Genomic DNA, 19,816 nt, shown 5'->3' with positions numbered 1-19,816 from the left:
CCCAAGAAAGATCAAAGACTAAAAACCGCCTTAAACAAACAGCAAAGGTCAATACCCAGCTCCCTAAGAGGCCTGAGGCTTCCCTCCGCCACAAAAAATGAAGGTGACCCTTCCCTGACTTGCTCTCCAGGCCTAGGGCCCCGCAGCCTTAAAGAGAGCGGGCGGGTCCGAGGTGACTAACAGGTAGCAATAGTACTGTCGACGACCGGAAGTGGAAGAAAGCCCGGAGCGGGGGTGAGGACAGGCCACGCCACGCTTGCGCAGACGGCATACATTGCAGTGCGCGCGCGCAGCTGGGTGGTGACGCGATGACGCTTGGAGCGTGGGCCGCGACTCTCACGGATCCGGTTCCGCCCTCTTCTCACTGCCGACCCTTCGGGGCTAGAGCCCGAGATCCCTTTCCCAGAGTGCTCTGCGCCGTGAAGAAGCGGCTCCCGGGGACTGGGGCATTTTGTGTTGGCTGGAGCTGGAGTAACAAGATGGCGGCGTCGGCGGAGTGACAGGGGTCCCCCCGGGCCGGAGCCGGCGGCAGTGGTGGCAGCGGTATCGCCGTCCTAACTCACCGCGCCCCTTTTCCAGCCCGCGAAGTCGCCGTGAAAGCTAGGCAGCGGCGGCCTCCCAGAAACAAGTGGCCTAGCCTAGTAACCGCGAGAACCACTCACGAATTGCGGCCTGGCTAAAAGAAACCTGACTGAGCAGCGGTGATCGGGTTTCCCTTGGCCGATTCTGGGCCCTCTACCCCGGGAAAGGCCTCCGTTTTCCATTCCTGCCGCCCTCCTCCGGAGCCTTGCCCGGTGGACGAGCCCCCGAGGCCTCCGTCCTCCCCTCAGAGGTGTCGGGCTTGGCCCCAGCCTCCATCTTCGTCTCTCAGGATGGCGAGCAGCAGCGGCTCCAAGGCCGAATTCATTGTAGGAGGGAAATATAAACTGGTACGGAAGATCGGGTCTGGCTCCTTCGGGGACATTTATCTGGCGATTAACATCACCAACGGCGAGGTAATCACCCGGGGTGGGGTTCATCCAACGCTGCGCCCCCCAACCCCCAAGCTGCTCGGGCCTCTTCCCACCACACGCACGCACCGGGGAATCCAGAGGGAACCAGATTTCCTGGTTTAGGAACCTCCCCCGCTTTTTTCCCTAAAAGGAAAAGAGCCTGATAGAGAGGTTGCTAGACTGTGAAGTTTCCCAGCTTGTTACAAATGTCCCTTGGTCAAACTTTGTTTTTTTAATCGTGTTTAAGGTGAGAAGGGTAGAATCCTGAGAGCCCCGTTTTTCTTTTGTGTTTCCTATATTAATTCTACTGGGGTTCTTGTTCCAATGAGTACAGTTTCCGATTGCCTGGTTCCTTCAAAATCTCTCATTACGTTCAGAGGTTGCCTGTTTTCTGGATGAATCGTTTTCCTGCACTTTAGAGGACGTGCGGATTTCGTCACTGCCCCCTGAAGAGGCCTTTGAGGCTGGTTGCCTCGTTTTATAATTACAAAGGGAGCTTTCTCTTCCCCAGCCTTTCACTTCGTCCTAGTAATAGTGACTTGGAGCTTTGCTAATGTCTCCTTTCCTCTCCCAAGTGACATTGAATCCATAGGGATGTTGATGCCATCATCCCTTCTTTCCCCTGCAGGAAGTGGCAGTGAAGCTAGAATCTCAGAAGGCCAGGCATCCCCAGTTGCTGTACGAGAGCAAACTCTATAAGATTCTTCAAGGTGGGGTTGGCATCCCCCACATACGGTAAGAACCCGTAAGCACTGAGGCGATCCGCCCAGGGAAGAACGGAGTGGGGCAGTGGGGAGAGGCAGCAAAAGGGACCAGCCGAAGCTAGGTCTTGGTATTGAGTGCCCTGTAGTCGGTGATTGTCCGACGACCGTAAGTCACTCGAGTCACCGAGTAAATTTTAGTTTGTTTCACTCATCTCCATTTAGCTTCCGTCATTTTTTCCCTTCCCGAGGCTTTCCTTTGCAGTTACGTGTGCAGGTCATCCCTACGTGGAGAGGTTGACTGCTGCTTTCTTTCCTGCGGCACCTCTCATGTTCTTAGGTTTGTCCAGTGAAGTGGATTTGAAGGTGCCCAAATGACCGGGCTAGGCCAGTTCGGGTTGATACTGGAGCTGGCTTGGGAAATGGCTGCTCTTTTGTTGTGTTTTTGTTCCAACATGTCTTCCTCCTCCGCTTAGAAAATGGCGGAACGACGTGACTCAACCCATATTCCTGCCCCTTTTTCACTTGGAGTTCAGAAGTTATGCTTCTTGAATCCCCCGTTAGCAGCCCTGAATGGATTAACCCATTGTAAAGCCAAGAATAAAGCTTCAGGAGGCGGTAGGGTTCAAGGAAGGAGTTAGCAGAGAGTATGTATCTCTGCGCAAATGCGACATGACATTGTTAAGTTATACTGTGTAAAAATCCTTCTCAGAGATGTTTATTAGCCTTTTGTGAATGATAATGTTTGGCACATTTCAGTTTACTAAAATTTTTATGGGTAATGGCAATGGCAGTGTGAGCAGCACCAACTTTGTTGAAATTTACTCAAAGTCAGTTGTGTTAAAAGAACGCTTCACTTAGCCACAGTTTGATAAGTAATTTTAACCTGTTGAATTATTTTGTCAATAAAACTTCACATTAAGGAAATTGTGGCCTTTTGGAAGATGGGATATTGTTGAATGCAAGTAGAAATAATAGGATAAAAGATGGCCAGTTTTAAAAAAATACGTTGTGTTCTTTTCAAATAGTCAACTTCTAGGGGTTTTAGAGTAATTTTTTTTGATTTGAGATTAAACAACCCTTTATGGAATAGAGACTAAAATATGGTTTAAGATTAACTGTATTCCACTAAAACTCAAAAGTAACATTTGCAAAAAGATGCTGAATGGTTGAAAATTAAACAGAGTTTTCTGTATCCTTTTCCATTCTAGTTTCTATTTTTTAAGTCTTAAACGTTGGATTACATACACTAATTCTGATTTGGAAACAACCGAGCTAACATTATACTTAAAAAAAAAATTCCAGTGCACATATGGCATTTTTAATGGAAAACTGATGAAATGTACTGTTGGTTATTAGTGATTAATTCTTTGGAAGAAATTCCAAATTTATCTTATGCAGCAAAGGTCGGTGTGAAATTGAGGTGTTCTGAATTTAAGATTTTCAATGAGTCTCATCACTTAAAAATCCTATGTGGAAAAATAAGGTCTCTGACCCCCCCACTGGTTTGCTTTCCATCACTTGTTTTTTCCTAGAATTTCTTAGCAAATGAATTGTACACTATGAGGTCATTTGTATCTGGTACCTTTCACTCAGTATATGCTTTTGAGATTCGTGGAGTGGGATATTTTAAAATTTCACAAGTCAAGTTGAATTTAATGTATTTGAAATAATTTCCAAAAAGCATTAAACATCTGGACTTTCTTTCCTAAATCCAAGTTAAGAGCATGCTATTTTATATGGTATCTTTTATTTAAGGATAAAGCAGCTACAAGCAAATAAGGGCAATGAGTAATACATTGAATAAACACATTAACAAATGAAATTAACTTGTGAGCAAGCTAATGGGTGCCTATTGTAAGATGGTGAGTGCAGAGTTGTGGATTATAGTTACAAGCTGCCTGTGGGTGGGGCCAAATAGATGAATCTGGCTTTCAATTTAAGGCTTCCTGGGAGAGGAGATGGGATTTCAGGGCCTGACACTAAGGAAAAAAGGTTGGTGAACTGGTTGGGGAGGACAACCAAGAATAGTGTGACTTTTGGGAGTAGTCTCTAAGGTAGAATGTATAATTGGATAAGAGCAGGGAAAGCATACATTTGTTTCAGGAATGGTAGGGACGGGTACATATAAACAAAAGTGGTTCATTGATTTTGTTTTATTTATCTATCTATCTATGTGGTATTGAGGATGGAACCCAGGAGCATTCTACCTCTGAGCTACATCCCCAGCCTTTTTTTTTTACTTTATTTTGAGTCAGGGTCTTGCTGAGTTGGTGAGGCTGGCCTCAAACTTGGGAACCTCATGCATCAGCCTCCTATGTAGCTGATACTCCACATGTGTGCCACCACACCCAGCTCTGGTTCATTGGTGTTAAAGTCTGAAAGAACAATTTTTCCACTGATGCATAAAGGATAAGAAAGATTTATATTAATGTTCTTTATTTAGGTAGCAGCATCTTCCCATACTCCTAGTTTAGTTAGTTTTCCACTATTTCTGTATTTGTGTATACTTAATATTTATTTGGTAAATATTAAATTAAGTTGGCTTTTAATTTTTCCTAGATTAAATAAGGCAATCTGTTAACCATTGTTTTAGACTTGTAAATGCTAAGTGTGAAAATTTTGATTTTTGCCACATTTACACTTTTTTCACAACATCTCTCACACCTGTCTCACTTTCATACACAAACTGTCACACACAGTACATGTTATCTATCTGTGGATTTGCTTAAGATACTTTGGGATATCCTAAAACAAAAGCTAAAATTACCTGGGTCTACCTAATCAGGTTCTTCCTGCATAATTCGAGGAACCTATTGTTAAGTTGAATTATGGCATCCAGTCTCCTGCCGTTTTAAACTAAATCTTTGGCACCTAGTGAATTGACATCTGGGTCACTTAAAATTACTGAGTTTCTGTTACAGTCCTCCTTTGTGCCACACAGAACTGAATTAACATGTTCTTTAAAAAAACAATTAAGCAGAAAAGAGTACTTACTAGGCATTTGGTTTTTGATGGTGTTGACTGGTGATCTAGGGTCATTTGGTCATTATAAAAAAAGATTTTACTAATTTAGTAATTTTCAACCTTTGTCAGGGTGGGAAAGCAAAGTGCTGAACAGAAAAGATTTTTGTTTTTTGTAACTTTCTTCTAACACCTGCAATCACCAGATTTGGGGGCTTCTACCCTCCCACTGGAAAAAAATAATTTCCACTGGCTTTGCATACTGAGCTTTTGGGTAGGGTTTTGTTTGAATAAGGGATCCCTACCTAAATAAAAGTTTCCTGCTTAGTTCTCTTAGACCTTTCAGTTCTGGAATTTCTTAAGACTTGTTTTCATAAGATAGTAGGTAAAAAGCATTTCATCAGTTTGATGTTATATCTAGATACTCTTAACTGTCCCAACCCGTGGTACTGGGGATTGAACCCAGGGGTGCTCTACATTCCCAGCCATTTTATTTTATTTTATTTTATTTTATTTGTTTTAAGGCAGGATCTTGCTGAGTTGCTGAGGCTAGCTTTGGACTTGAAATTCTCCTGCCTCAGCCTCTCAAGATGCAGGGATTATAGGTGTGCATCACCATGCCGAGCTATTTCATTTTCTGTTGACCACAGTGTCTGCCAAGTTGCCCAGGTTGGCTTCCAACTTTGGATCCTCTTGCCTCAGCCTCCCAAGTCTCTGGGATTATAGGTGTGTGCTACCACACCTAACTTTAAATTTTACGAGTGAGTACCACAGAAGACTTAAATATGTTATCTGCTTCAAGTAAACCATAGACTTAATAAAGTAGTAAAATAGTGGAATATACTTTTATAGGGAAACCATATACAAAGAAGATGGGTGGGTACGTAGGAGACTTGCCCTTGTCTTGTATGTTTTTTGTTTTGTTTGGTACTGGGGATTGAATCCAAGGATGCTTCTCTACCATTTAGCAACATTCCCAGTCCTTTTTTTTTTTGCTTTTGAGATGGGCATCTCACTACGTTGCTGAAGTTGGCCTCACACTTGGGATGCTGCTTCAAACTCCCAAGTAGCTGAATTTACAAGTATGCACTGCCACACCTGGCCATTGTGCTTTTTACCCATAATTTTTTGCACTCTCTGTTCAAATGTCAGATGTTCTAGAAGATAATTAAGAAGTAATAATTATTTTCTTCAGTGTTAAAAATCAGCTTAAATTTTAGCCATGTGTGGTGTCACGCACCTATAAACATGGTGGCTGGAAGACTGAGCCAGGCAGATCACAAGCTGCTGAGGCTAAGCAAGGCCCTAAGCAACTTAGCAAGACTGTCTCAGGATTAAAAAAAAAGAAGAAGAAGAACTGGGAATATGACTCAGTGGTTAAGTACCCCTAGTTCAATCTCTAGTACCAAAAATAAAATAAAATCAGCTTAAATTTTAATCTTTTCAGCACTGAGCATATATCCCATGAATAAGATTGTAATGCTGTTAGAGAACAAAAATGACAACTGCCTTGGGTAAGTCTTTACTGATATTTGTTACAGATTGTGAGATGAATGAGAGATGTAATTATTAGTGTAACTGAAATCATAACATACTAGGGACATGTTCTATTGCAGTTACTAGTCTGTGGAATAATGTTATGCTAGGTAGCATTTTTAGGTTGAATAAAACCTGAGAGATGTATGTAGCCCAGTTTCTCATTGTACAGATTAGACTGAGTCTCAAAAGAGTACTAGAATCTACTAACTTCTAGTTCTTCTGAGAGCCATTATAACCTTTGTCAAGGTCACATCAAGCCTGCTCACATACTCTACACCTTTTCATTTGATGCTGGAAGAACCACTTATGTGTTTCATTTTGATATTTCACTTCATTTAGAAAAACCGAAAAGCTCTTCCATAAATTAAGCAACCTGGACTGGAACTGTAGCTCAGTGGTAGAACATATGCTTAGCATGTGAGAGGCCCTGGGTTCAATCTCCAGCATCATCCACCCCACCAAAATTAACAGACGGTTAGAATTTGAAGCAAATGTTATAAGATGAATCTTTAAAATCAGCCCTTGAATTTAACAGAAGTTTTTCTGAGGTTATGTGAATACCTTGATAGCTTTCAGTGAATGAATATCTAGTTAAAATGATACCCCCTTTTTATTTTTAATTTTAGTTTTATTTATTTATTTGTGGTACTGGCAGTGAAACCCAGGGATGCTCTACCACTGAGCTACACCCCACCCCTTTTTTACTTTTTATTTGAGTCTTATTAAGTTGCTGAAGCTGTTCTTGAATTTGACAATCAGCCTCAGCCTCCAATAGTCACTGGATTACAAGAGTGTGCCACTACCCTGCTGATGTTCTTTTTGGTTAACTATTTTGTTTCCAATAACAAAGCAAGACGTTTTTATTGGCTATTTTTCAGATGGCTCTTAATATATGGATTAATAATATTTACATACACAAATTGATGCATGTCTTAAAAACAGTTAAATTTTTTTAAATATATTTTTTAGTTGTTGGTGAACATAATACCTTATTTTTAATGTGGTAACTGAGGATCAAACCTGGACCTCATGCATACTAGGCGAGCGCCCACTACCACTGAGCCACAGTCCAGTCCCCAACATTTAAATTTATGTACAGCAAAATGTACACATCTTAATGTGTGTTTGGATCAGTTTTGACAAATGCATTCAGTGGTGTAACCCACACCCCTCTTGAGATAAAGAATAATTTTTGTATGCGCATGCGCGCGCACACACACACACACACACACACACAAAATCCTTGGTAAGCTATATTCTGTAATGACATTGTTTATTTTTAAGAAAAGGTGGGTTTTTAGATTACATTTACACATTCTGGATTTGTTTATCATTGTGCAGTTCACTATTGTATTTACCTAACAGAATAATCAGGTGTTTTTGGTGTCTGCTGCAGTGAATGATCGTTGATAATACTAAAGGGAAATGGAACAAGCTTTATATTGAAAGAGTTGAGGTTAGGGTTCCATCATGTAATATAGATCTGAACCTAGAATGAATTCCATAGTTTTTAAAGTTGACTTTAATTTTAGAAAGGGATTTTCTAAGACTATATAGGTCTTCAGAGTTTTAAAATGCATTATGTAAATTGAAAGAATCAGTATGCCTGGAAGATGCTGCTTCCATTCTCTGCAGTAATTTGTTCTTTGAGATTTGATTGCCTCTGATTTAATCATAACATTGGTAAGTACTATTGAAATAAGGGAGTAATTGTTTGAAACCAATAGGACTATTTTTTTTTCCTTCTACCTCTGAAGGAGGGAAAAAAAGTCAAACGTTTGGGCACTGTATATGGTCTCTTTTAATAATTACAACAGTCTGTAAATTGGAATTTCATATACAGTGTGTCAGTAGTTAATTTGTATAAAGTCATATAGCTAATGTATTATTTCAATATCTATTGCTCCTTCTTTGAACAATACCAGTGCTTCCCGAATGTTCTTCCCAAAAGCACATCCCCAAATTTATGGGGTTGGGGATGTAGTTCATTGGTAGAGCACTTGCCTAGCATGTAGGAGGCTGTGATGTCAATCCCTGTACTACCAAAAGAAAAAGAAAATACTCATGATTCCTAACCTGATGTTTTTATTTGACTTGGGGTATGGCCTAGGTATCATGATTTTTTTAAACTTCCCAAGTGATTTTTGATGTGCAGCAGAGTTTCAGGAACCACTGTATTATACCATTATCTTGTGTATTAATAATTAACTGCCTCTGCCCACTGTCATCAACCCTGTCTTTACCTGAACTACGTCTCTTTCTTTTTGTGGGGGAGGTGTACCAGGTATTGGACCCATGACACTTAACCACGGAGTCACATCCCCAGCCCTTTTTATTTTTTATTTTTAGACGGGATCTTGCTGAGATTCTTAGTGCCTAACTGAGTTGCTGAGCCTGGCTTTGAACTTGTGATCCTCCTGCCTCAGCTTCTCAAGCTGCTGGGATTACAAGTGTTATGCCACCACATCCAGCTACATTTATTGAATTTTGGAAGTACCGGATACATTTACATTTCAGTTTTTGATTTCTTGTAGGAATGTTCTCCAACCCTGGTACTTCTGTTACTTAAGTATTTAGCTGAACCTACTAGGCCCAGCCACCATTCACAAGTGGAAATGTGGTTGTACTAGTTTCATTAGCTGTGAATACTGTATAAAGATTATACTATATCATTAAAATATAGTGTCCTATCACTTCACAGTGAATGCTTATTATTGTGGATGTTCGTGGCTTACAATAACCTATTAGCATCTGTTAGTAGCGTGGCCCTTTTAAATTTCTTTGATTCTAGGTCAGCAATACTAGGAAGTTGCTTCTCCAGCAACTTTCATACCGAAGGATTTTTTCCTTGGTTAGATGTTAACAGTGGCTGAAGCATATGTTGTATAAACCATCCATGTTGCATTTGTGTCATTCTTAAGTATACTGTGGAAAGTTTGCAAAGGAACCTTCTGAAGTTGACTCAGTCTGAAGTTGACTCAAGTCTGTTTAGGTTGAGTATCCCTTACCTGAAATCTGAAATGCTTGGGACCAACAGTGTTGTTTTTTGTTGTTGATTTTTTTTTCCCCCCAGAATATTTGCATAGACTTTTGTAGTTGAATATCCCTAATTTGAAAATGGTAAATGCTCTGAAACTGGTTGCATCAAGTTGGCATTCAGGAAGTTTGGGATTTGGGATTTTGGAATTACGAGTGTGCTTAGGCTGTATTCAGCAAGTCTGGAAGCTGCTCTCAGTACTTATTTTCCTACACTGCCAAACAATTCTGTTCTCATTGACTTTTATGGAACAGCAAGTGTGAGATCTAATTTAAAGCTACTTTGGAAAATAATAACTTGAGATTTTTGTAGGTTTTAAGTTACTAAATTTTCTAAGTCTCAGTTATAAAGAAGTGTCTAATATGTTGTCCTTGATAACAACTGAAATAATGAAGAGCATCTAATTAAACTGGAGTTCATACTTGTACGTAATACCATTCTTTCCTTTTTCTATTTCTTCAGTATACTTTTGCCTGCTAATGGTTTGTTTTATGTTTGGCCATTCACATTTGATAGAAGTTAGTCTTATTATGTTCCACTTATTAAAATCCTAGTGTTCCCATTTCTGAACCTTCACAGTATTAATATTTGTAATCCTATTGCAGAAATGTTTAATGAAAACTGATGATTAAGACTGTCTTGATGGACTTAGCATACTTTATAACGTCTTGTACAGTACCGTCTTGTACAGTACCACGTAGGGATAACAAGTACTTTCTTTCCATTTGTGTGGGTGTGTGCGTGCATGCCTGCCTAACTACTGTGTGCTGACAGAATTGAAAATACTGGATAATTTCAGTTAAGAGACAAAATTTTGTGAGGCTTACATTTTGAGCATCTGCAGAAAATCAGGAAAGATGTTCGGGTTTTTTTTTTTTTTTTTTTTTTTGTACTGGGAATTGAACCAAGGGGCACTCTTAAAATTGAGCCTACATCCCCAGGCCTAATTTCCCATTCTTAAACTCAGCTGCTGGTTTATTGTAGCACTTTTAAGTTGTTTGGTCACTGAAGGACTTTACTTTTATGAGTACTGCATAATTCTGTATTATTCAGGCTTGCACAGGATTTATGGGGTTGGTTGGTGTTGGGGGAGGGGGTTTCAGGAGATTTAACCCAGAGGCACTTTACCACTGAGCTACATCCCCTGCCCTTTATTTTGAGACAAGGTCTCACTAAATTACTTAGGGTCTTGATGAGTTGCTGAGGTGCTAAGGCTATCTTGAACTTGGAATTCTCCTGTCTTCCATGCCACTGGGATTACAGGTATGTCCCACCATGCCCATTGGGTTATGATTTACTATTCATGTATGCATAGCTTTGGGTGATATTTGTTTTTTTTCCAGATTATAGTGTCTCTTTGGAAATAGGGATTGTTGCTTCTTCCATTTTTCCCTTTTGGTACACCTTAGGTAACATTCCCAGCCAGACTTTGTATCTTTTATACCTGTTTATTTATTATTTTTGGTGCCAGGGATTGAACCTAGGGGTGCTTAACCACTGAGTCATATCCCCAGCCCTTTTACATTTTTAGACAGGTATCACTGAGTTGCTTAAGGCCTCACTACATTACTGAGGCTAGTTCTGATTTAACTATCCTCTTGCCTCAGCCTCCCAAATCACTGGGAGTATAGGTGTGCACCGTCTTATCTGACACTTCTATGCTTTTTTTTTAAACAAAAGTTATATCAAACTTTAGAATAATTCACCATTTTCTCTTTGTACTCATTTTCTCCACTAAGGTAGAGGATTTGAGTTAATTTTGTCCTATGTATTTTGCATATACTTATCTGCAAATACCTCTTTTTAAAAAGGGTTTACTAAACAAATTAGTGTGGGGGAAATACTCAAATGTTTTAATTTTTTTTTTACTTTCGTGCTGGACATTCAGTTCAGGGCTTTGCATGCTCAAACGTTTTTGTGTGCATCATGTTTTTTGTTTTGAGGGGTGGGGAGTATATCATTTACTTGAGAATTTGTGGTTTGATTTAGGGCATCAGGAAGGAGGTCCAGTTTTGATATTTTGGAAGTAGGATAGATTATTTTGACTTTGGACATATTGAATTTAAGGTAACATGATATCCCAAGTTTAACTCTTATGTAGTTAATTAACAGAAAACCAACAAGATCCTGGCCAGGGGGTTAGGACTGAGGGTTAGATCTGAGCACGATTAGCATACAAGGGCTGAGGATATAGCTCAGTTGGTAGAGTGCTTGCCTTGAATGCACAAAGGCCCTGGGTTCAAGCCCCAGCACCCCCCCTACCACCACACACACATACACACACACACAAAAGATTAGCATACAAGTGAAAACTTAATCCCTTAGTGGAAATTCAAGTTTAAAAAAAAAAAAAAGTTGGGATAGTGGGCTATTGAAGACTGTAAACCAGGTTTTCAACAAATGAGCTGGTGGAGAAGAAAATAAGATCTTATGCACATTATGTACCAACCTATACTGGCTGTTGTCAGTATATATTGAAAATAGGTCAAGATTTCAGGCAAACCCCCTAATTCCACTTACCTCTTCACCTCTGCCTCTTCCATCTTTTCTTTCAGAAGCAGCCTCCTTCCAAGGAATTGGATTCTCATAATTTGTTCACCCTTCTTTTCTTGTGCTTTTTTATTTTAGGGGAGTGCAGTCTCTGGCTGGTCTCAAAGTCATGGGCTTAAATGATCCTCCTGCTTAACCTTACTAGTAGTTGGACTGGAGACTTAAATCACCAAACCTGATGTGTATTTTGCTTACACACACTGTATTGTATATAAATGGGATTTTTTTGGTTTTGTTTTGTTAGCTACTATTATTATTGGACTAGTATCTTTGGTGGGTAGTGATATGTATGAAAGTTTTTGTTTTGTAGTTTTAGAGAGGTTTTTTTTGTTTTTTTTTTGTTCTTTTTTTGGTTTTGTTTTGGCAGTACTGGGACTTGAATCCAGATTCTCACTCTTGTTAGACAAGTGTTCTGCCCCTGAGTTACATCCCCAGCCTTTGCTGGGTTTAGACCACACCTGGCTCCAATATTTATATTCTTTTCATTTCCTAGAATTGTTCGATTTTATATTACTTACATGCTTTTTAGTACTTTTCCCAGGGTGTAAGATCAGTGGTATGGGGAAATGAGCCAATTTTAAAAGATTGAAGCTATTCTGGCAGAGTGGCACTTGTCTGTAATCCAACTACTTGAGAGGCTAAGGCAAGAATATTGCAAGTTCAAGGCCAGCCTTGGCAACCTTAGTGAGACCTTGCCTTAAAATGAAAATATAAAAAACGACTGGTGGTATAGCAGTAGTATAGCTCCTCTGGGTTTAGTCCCCAGTATGGGGAACCGAGCGTGGGGACTGAAGTTGGGCCACATGGTAGGGTACCTACCTTTAGTCTCAGCTACTCTTAATATTAAAACATCCTTTGAGCCCAGGAGTTGGAGACCAGGCTGAGCAACATAGCAACACTCCATTGCCAATACAGAAAAAAAAAAGTGGGGGGGGTGTGTCTTGGGGGGTTGGGGGGTTGGGATGTAGATGACTGGTAGAGTGCTTGTCCAGCAGACATGAAGCCCTGGAGTCAGTCCTCAGCAACATACACACACACAAAATGGTTGAACAGGTTCGTTGACAAAAAATTGAATTAATATCCAATCATCTTGATCATCATATTATTATTTTTACTTTGATAGGCACACCCATATCTAAAACTATGGTGGTTTTTGCAGTTGCCTTATATAAATCAGTTGTCAGTATGGATCATAAATATATAAATTGGTATAATCTTGTGTTTATGGTTCTAGTTGGTTTTAGTGTTTGTGTTCTTTCTTTATTCAATTTGGTTATCCAACCCCCTGCAGTAGCTAAGTAGCCTTGAGTGTTTTTTTCTAGTGAAAATGTTTTGGTTCCCAAACCATTGTAAAGATGTTTGTGAAAATTCCAAATTGGGTTTTGTTTTCACAGAAATTGTGTTAATATCAAATCCAAAGGATGATGAATAAAGATTGTTACTGATCTTTTAAAATCTGAATTGTACTTTAAATGTGAAATTGAAAGAGAAGGAAATGACTTGATGCTTAATTTTCTATGGCAGGAGGATTCAGGTTTAGATAATAAAATTCTTGGTATCTATATTCAAAGTGTAATGAAGGCCACAAATTAATGAAGCAAATAAAGTCAAGGAAGTTTAAGAGTAATGAGAGTTATACAGTATGCTTGTTTATGAAGACATAATAGAAAACCAGAAAGAAGTAACCCATATTTAGTCTGGTTCTGGTTCTCCTTTATAATATAGTTGAGCCTGCCTTGCATTATAGGCTCTTTTCATGATGAATACCAAATAAGATGGGCTTGATAAGTACTGACAGTTGCGGAATATTCAAGTTAGTCAGTGCCTGCAGCTTCCAGAAGTAATCAAGTGAATGTAGTACCAGAAAGATTTGTGACTTTTCAGGCTTTTCATTAGTTTGTTTTTTTAGAGGTTCTGAGGATCTAACCAGGGCCTCATGCATGCCTGACAAGCATTCTACCATTGAGCTATATCCCCAGCCCTTTTTATTGTTTTGAGACAAGGTCTTGCTGAGTGGCCTGGCTGACTTCAAGTTTGCAGTATTTCTGCCTCGGCCTCTGGAGTAGTTGGGATTGCAGAGCTAGCTGTACCACCAGGTCCAGCTTAGGTGCAAGGGTTTAAATTGAGACTAGAAGGGGTTTGGAAACCAGGTGATTTAGGAGGATGAGTCCAGCATGCCATTCTTCATTGCTAAAGAATGAATTGTTAATTATTAGCACCAAAATAAACACATACCCCACCCCCTGCCAAAAAAGAAAAAGAAAGAAAGAAAGAAAACTAGACACAGATGTAATCCCAGCTGCTTGAAAGAATGAGGCAGGAGGACCACAAGTTCCAAGCCAATCTTAGCAATTTAGCAAGACCCTGTTTCAAAATAAAAATAAAAAGGGCTAGGAACGTACTTCAGTTAGTTGCAGAGTTCTTCCTGGTTTCCATCCCCAGTAACACAAAAAAGGGAAAAGATATCAACATGGCATGATTACACTAAGAAGCCAGAGGTGCCAGGCATAGTAACCCACAGCAACTCTAAAGGCTGAGGCAGGAGAATTTTAAGTGCAAGGGCAACCTCAACAATTTAGTGAGGCCCTGTCTCAAAATAAAAAGGACTGTGGATGAGACTCAGTGGTAGAATGCCCCTGGGTCCAATCCTCAGTACTGGGGGCGGAAATGGGAAGAAAGATTATGATTTTTGAGACTATCTGTATTATGAATAGCAAAATTACACTATTAATAATGCCATACACAGGGCTGGGAATGTAGCTAAGCAGTAGAGCACTTCCCTACCTTGTAATAAAAAGGTCATGAATGTGATGCCCAGGACTACCCAAAAAAAAAAAAAAAAAAAAGCTGTGTACATGAATATTATTGTATATGAACACTAAAAGGATTTTAAAGAAAGAGCTGTGTAACTGGAACTGTTATCAATAGCATTCTAAAGAAAGAATTTGACCTACCCTATAAAAAATAACAAAGGTTGGGTGATAAGGAATTGGCAAGAGTCTTAGTTTCAGAGTCTGTCTTGAGAATACCTCATAGATGCTATTAAAACTGTATTATAGCACTAACTCAGTGTTTATACTTTTTATTTAGTTTATGAAGCCTCTGACATTTATAACCTGAAGATGAGAAAGAGAAATAGCTTGGGGAAAGACTTTATTTTTCTTTTTAACTTTGTTAAAAATTTCCCACACCCCTCAGTAATACTGGGGGTTGGATCCAGGGTCTCCCAGAAGAGCTGATGTGCTATATTTGGTTAAAACTATCACTTTTAAACTTTTATGATTATTTGACCTGTTAATCAAAGATGAGTAGATGCTTCCTGATGCTATTATATTATACCTTGAGTTCAGGGAATATTTTTATTTTCCTTGTATTGTTTTCTTCTTCTGCCAACTCAGGTACTCCCTAGCCTGTTACAGCATTCCATAGCTTTTTATTCTTTCAACAAATGTTACTGACCATTTCATGTGTAAAAAACAGTAGGTGAGGGGCTGGAGTTACGGCTCAGTGGTAGAGCGCTTACCTGGCATGTGTGAGACCCTGGGTTTGATACTCAGTACCACATACAAATAAATGAAAATAAAAGATCCATTGATAACTAAAAAAGCATTTTAAAAAATGAGGGAAATGGGGATGTGGCTCAGTGGTTAAGGGCCCCCAGGTTCAATCCCCAGTACCAAAAAGAGAAGGGCAGGGAGAGCAGTAGATGATAGGACTACAGAATTACAAACAGAATGGCTGCCCCTATCCAGCTGATAGTCTGAAGGGAGGACCTCTATTAAATAATTACTTTTTTTTGGTGCTACTTGTGTCCTAGTTATAGTGATGGAACCAATAACTATGAGTACTTTGAGGTGTATAAGAATTCTACCAATTTATTGTTCTTGGAATTCCTAGTTCTCATAGCAATACTTAAGTACTTTGATTTCAGTCATTTGATATTTCCGTTTTCATAAGGAGATTTCTCAGAGAAATAAAACCCCTAACTTGACATCTTCAGCTATCATACAACACTTCTTTTGTGTGTATGTGTGGTGTTAGGGATTGAATTCAGGACCTTGCTGCCTAATCATTAACATCTCCAACCCCTATAATATTGTGTTCCAACTACGAACTCTCCGAATAGTTCTCCTAGTTACTTATAGAATATAAATCTCTTTAACCTTGTATTTAAGAGTTTATAAACAGGGCCAGGGATGCAGCTCAGTGGTAGAGTACTTGCCTAACATGCAGGAAACCCTGTATACTATTCACTTTACCATCCACCACCACCACTACCACACACACGCACACACACAAAATGAGTCTACAATATAGCCTCAAACTGTTTGCCCCCATTATGGAGTCCATAGTCCAGTGTTATCTTAAATTTGCGCTTTTCATGTATTTCTAATTTAGATTGTAGTTTGGATATGGGGTTAAAGGAAAGGAGATGAAAACAGAAAGGTGGTCCTTGCTTTCTCTTAGCAAATTATTAGGACCTTAATGTGCCCTTTTTTATGTACTCTAAGTAATGATATATAAATTGTGAACTTAGCCTTTGCTCTATTTCAGGTAACACAGAATTCTAAAGGTGTTGGTTTAAAACAAATAGAAAATGAGAACCCTGAACATCTTGTTTCATTTTTTTAACTTTTCATTTATTAACATAAATTATTAGGAAGAATAAGAACCAAATCCAACAATTATTTTTAAATATTTTGTATTTTTATTTTACAGACTGCATTTTAATTCATTGTACACAAATGGGGTACAACTTTTTGTTTCTATGGTTGAACATGATGTAGATTCACACCATTCATATAATCATACATGTATATAGGGTAGTGATGTCTGTCTCATTCAACAATTTTTTTAATCTCATAGATATCCTGAGTATCACAATATATATATCACTTTACCATGGCATACTTATTAGCAAGCTTATCATGTCTGTAACCTAAACAATACCTAAATGTAAGGCTGTGTTATTAGCTTGTAGACACCTAAAAAATGAAGCATAGAGGGCTGGTGATGTAGCTCAGTTGGTAGAATGCTTGCCTTACAAGCACAAGGCCCTGAGTTCAATCCCCAGCACCACCAAAAAAAAAAAAAAAAAAAAAAGCCTAGGAAGGTTTTTGTGTTGATATAGTTCAGAGTGTCCACAAATTTAAATGACCTCACTGTCAGGTTAGTGCTTATTCATTACTCACGTTCTATAAAGACTATTAAAAACCAAATCAGAATAGTAAGCTGTCTGCCAAACACTGAAGTAACAGTATGTGAATATTGTATTGCCCAAGGGTTAGGATTTGGATACAAGTAGTAGGCAATGGTTGAGGGAAATTCTGTGAAATGGGAGACCAGTGTGAGATAGGCTACATAAAATTTCTTTGGTATCTGGGGTTTAGGAAGTTGGATTGAAACAGTGAAAAGCTCTCAAAATAGGAGTGGAAAACATGAGGTGATGGTAGAAATTAAGAATGAGTAGGATTTGAATAAGCAGATCATCCCTGATTCCTAATCTGTGTGCAATAATGTTCATGATGGGTGAGTCCAGATGGAAAGCACAGATGGAGGGTATGCAGTGTTAGCTTTAGAGAAATAAGCTATATGTTCCTTGAAATCAAGAGGAAATAGAAAAGATAGAAACACCTGTCTCATACTTTTAAGGAGTTTAAAGCACCAGTCTTTGTAGATCAGAAAGATCTAGTTATTTCGGAGCTTTCTTGCTGTTTTCCTCTGTTTCTCTTTCTTTTTGAGATAGGGTCTCCCTAAATTGCCCAGTCTGGCCTCAAACTTGAGATCCTCCTTCCTCAGGCTCCAGAATAGCTGGGATTACAGACATGTGCTACCCCCCACCCCTGCTTAGTTTTTTAACTAAAAAACTAAGTCCATAGACTTTAGTAAGGAGAAAAGTACCTAAATGGAAAAAAAAAAAATAGGTATTTTCTTCTTAACACTTTTTTGAAAGTATTTTTCTAGATTATCTGATTCTCCCCAGTTTCTAATTATTATGGGAATATTCTCTTGGAGGTTTACTTTGGACATTATTTCTTTTATTAAGGGACTTTATGAGATTATGTCAACTGGATAAAAATATGAAGTATGAAATTTTGCCTGTTATATTTCTGTTTATATTTGGGCTTAGGTGAAAGGTTGTAAAATTGCCTGTTAGTTTTATGTCTGGGCCATCAATGCACATTTGCCTGGGTAAAGATGAGAGTTGGCTTGTGCTTTTCCTTTGACCTATTAGATTTTTTATGCCTTCTCCTTGCTTCCTTTGTTCTTTTCTTAAAAACCTAGGTAAAATCAGGTGTGGTGGGGCATGCTTGTAATCCTGGCTGTAGGGAGATGAGGCAGGAGGATCACAAGTTCAAGGCCAGCCTGGGCAATTTAGTGAGACCCTGTCTCAACATAAAATATAAATAGGGCTGGAAGTGTAGTTCAGTGGTAGAATGCTTGCCTAACGTGCACAAGGCCCTGGTTCAATCCCTGGTACTATCCATCTTCCCCCCAAAACCAACCCTAGGTAAATTAAATTTATATTTAAAAACTGCGGTAACTCTCAATAGTGTTAGACATTTAAAATAGCAGGTTCCTGGCAACTCTAGCATAGGTTTGCTGTTGCAGTTAAATAAAAGGGAAGGAGAATACAATTTCTGTTTTTCATTCATCATTTACCTTTTAATGTCATGTGTTGTGCCCCTGCCCCCCCCAAAAAAAAAAGAATGTTCTTTGACCTTTTTACAAGTAAATGTTTGAGTGAAAGTGAAGGGAGTTGAATTCCCATGTGGAGAAAGTGAAAAAAGAACAGTCCAGTGCTGCTACTGTCACTTGGCACTGGTGTTTCTTTTTTTAGACATGTGGACTAGACCTCTACAGGTTTAAGCAGACCTGTTTCCCTTTCTCTTTATCTTTTTTCTACAAAGAAGAAATAAAATGGACTTTTTGTGCATTTGGCAGTTAATCCATTTAATCCATTTAGGCAGGATGTAGTTATGCCTGAAGCAAAAGTCATAGGAAGAGCCAGGTATGGCAGCACACCTGTAATCCCAGTGGCTAAGGAGGCTGAGGCAGATGGATCACAAGTGTGAGACCCTGTCTCAAAAGAAAAGGGCTGGGGATGCTGGTCAGTGTTTAAGCACCCCTGGGTTTAATCCCTGATACCATGAGAAAGAAAAAGAAAGGAGAAAACAAAAGCTTTTCTCTTTCTGCCTTTTGGTGGGAATGGGTTACCAGGAATTGAATTTAGGGGCACTAAACCACTGAGCCACATCTTCAGCCCTATTTTGTGTTTTATTTAGAGATAGGATCTCACTGAGTTGCTTAGTGCCTCAATCTCCCCAGCTGCTGGGGTTACAGGGGTGTGGTGTGTGGCACTGCTCCTGGCTTGCATAGGGCTTTATTTCTACCCTTTTAATGGATATTTTAAAATTATAAATGTTTCAGATGTGGAAACTCATGTATCTGTTTTATTGGAGTTAACAAACTAGTCCAGTTTTAGGCTTTAAGATCACTTGCTCTTTTTCCTTACACATCCTAAATATTGACCAATTTTCTTTTCCAGAAGAATTGATTATCTAGTTAAGTTTGAAATAAAAATTAATGTTCATAAGTGTCAAAATTTGAAATCACTTATTGTGGCGATTCCCAGTTGCTGAATAAATGAAAATAGCAGTGGTCGTCCTTAAAAGAAAGTACAGGTAATAAGCACGGTTTGGTGGGAAATGAGACAGGAGTTTGTTATTAGAAAAGAGGTCTTTATTTTCTGAAAAATTTTAAAATGACTGATTTAGTCTTCATTTCTTATGTAGGAAGTAAGTCCAGTAAGATTAAGCAACTTGACCAGAGTCACAGGAATCAGTGACAGCAGATGGGTGTAAAGAATTCAGCTGCCCTGGTAAAAGAAGTTAATACCTTCATGCTTGTCCTACCTTTATGGGACATTGGAGCCACTTGACAAAAAAGTCTTTATTACTCCTATTTTATGTTAGACAATGTATTTAATCAGTGGGATCATGTTCTGAATAGAGAGGTTACCTTGAAGGGCT

At 39.0% G+C, this 19,816-nt stretch overlaps 1 protein-coding gene and 1 non-coding gene across 5 annotated transcripts in view; both read left to right on the top strand.

The window, feature by feature from the left end:
* Nucleotides 1–370: 370 nt before the first annotated feature.
* Nucleotides 371–19,816, top strand: part of Csnk1a1 (casein kinase 1 alpha 1) — a 41,202-nt gene continuing 21,756 nt past the window's right edge. The window contains exons 1-2 of one of the 4 annotated variants that reach the window (XM_047554694.1): nt 371–995; nt 1,621–1,727. In XM_047554694.1, coding sequence (XP_047410650.1) covers nt 873–995; nt 1,621–1,727 — 230 coding nt within the window. In that variant the 5' untranslated portion in view covers nt 371–872. The remainder of the gene's footprint in view (nt 996–1,620; nt 1,728–19,816) is intronic. The other 3 variants (XM_047554695.1, XM_047554693.1, XM_047554696.1) reach the window with 3 other exon arrangements.
* Trnav-uac (transfer RNA valine (anticodon UAC)) lies at nt 16,793–16,865 on the top strand. The gene has a single exon. It is a non-coding gene; the product is annotated as a tRNA-Val (tRNA).

The sequence above is a fragment of the Sciurus carolinensis genome, chromosome 6, assembly GCF_902686445.1.
Source record: "Sciurus carolinensis chromosome 6, mSciCar1.2, whole genome shotgun sequence".
NCBI classification, from domain to species: Eukaryota; Metazoa; Chordata; class Mammalia; order Rodentia; family Sciuridae; genus Sciurus; species Sciurus carolinensis.
This window is presented reverse-complemented; position numbering and strand designations above follow the sequence as displayed.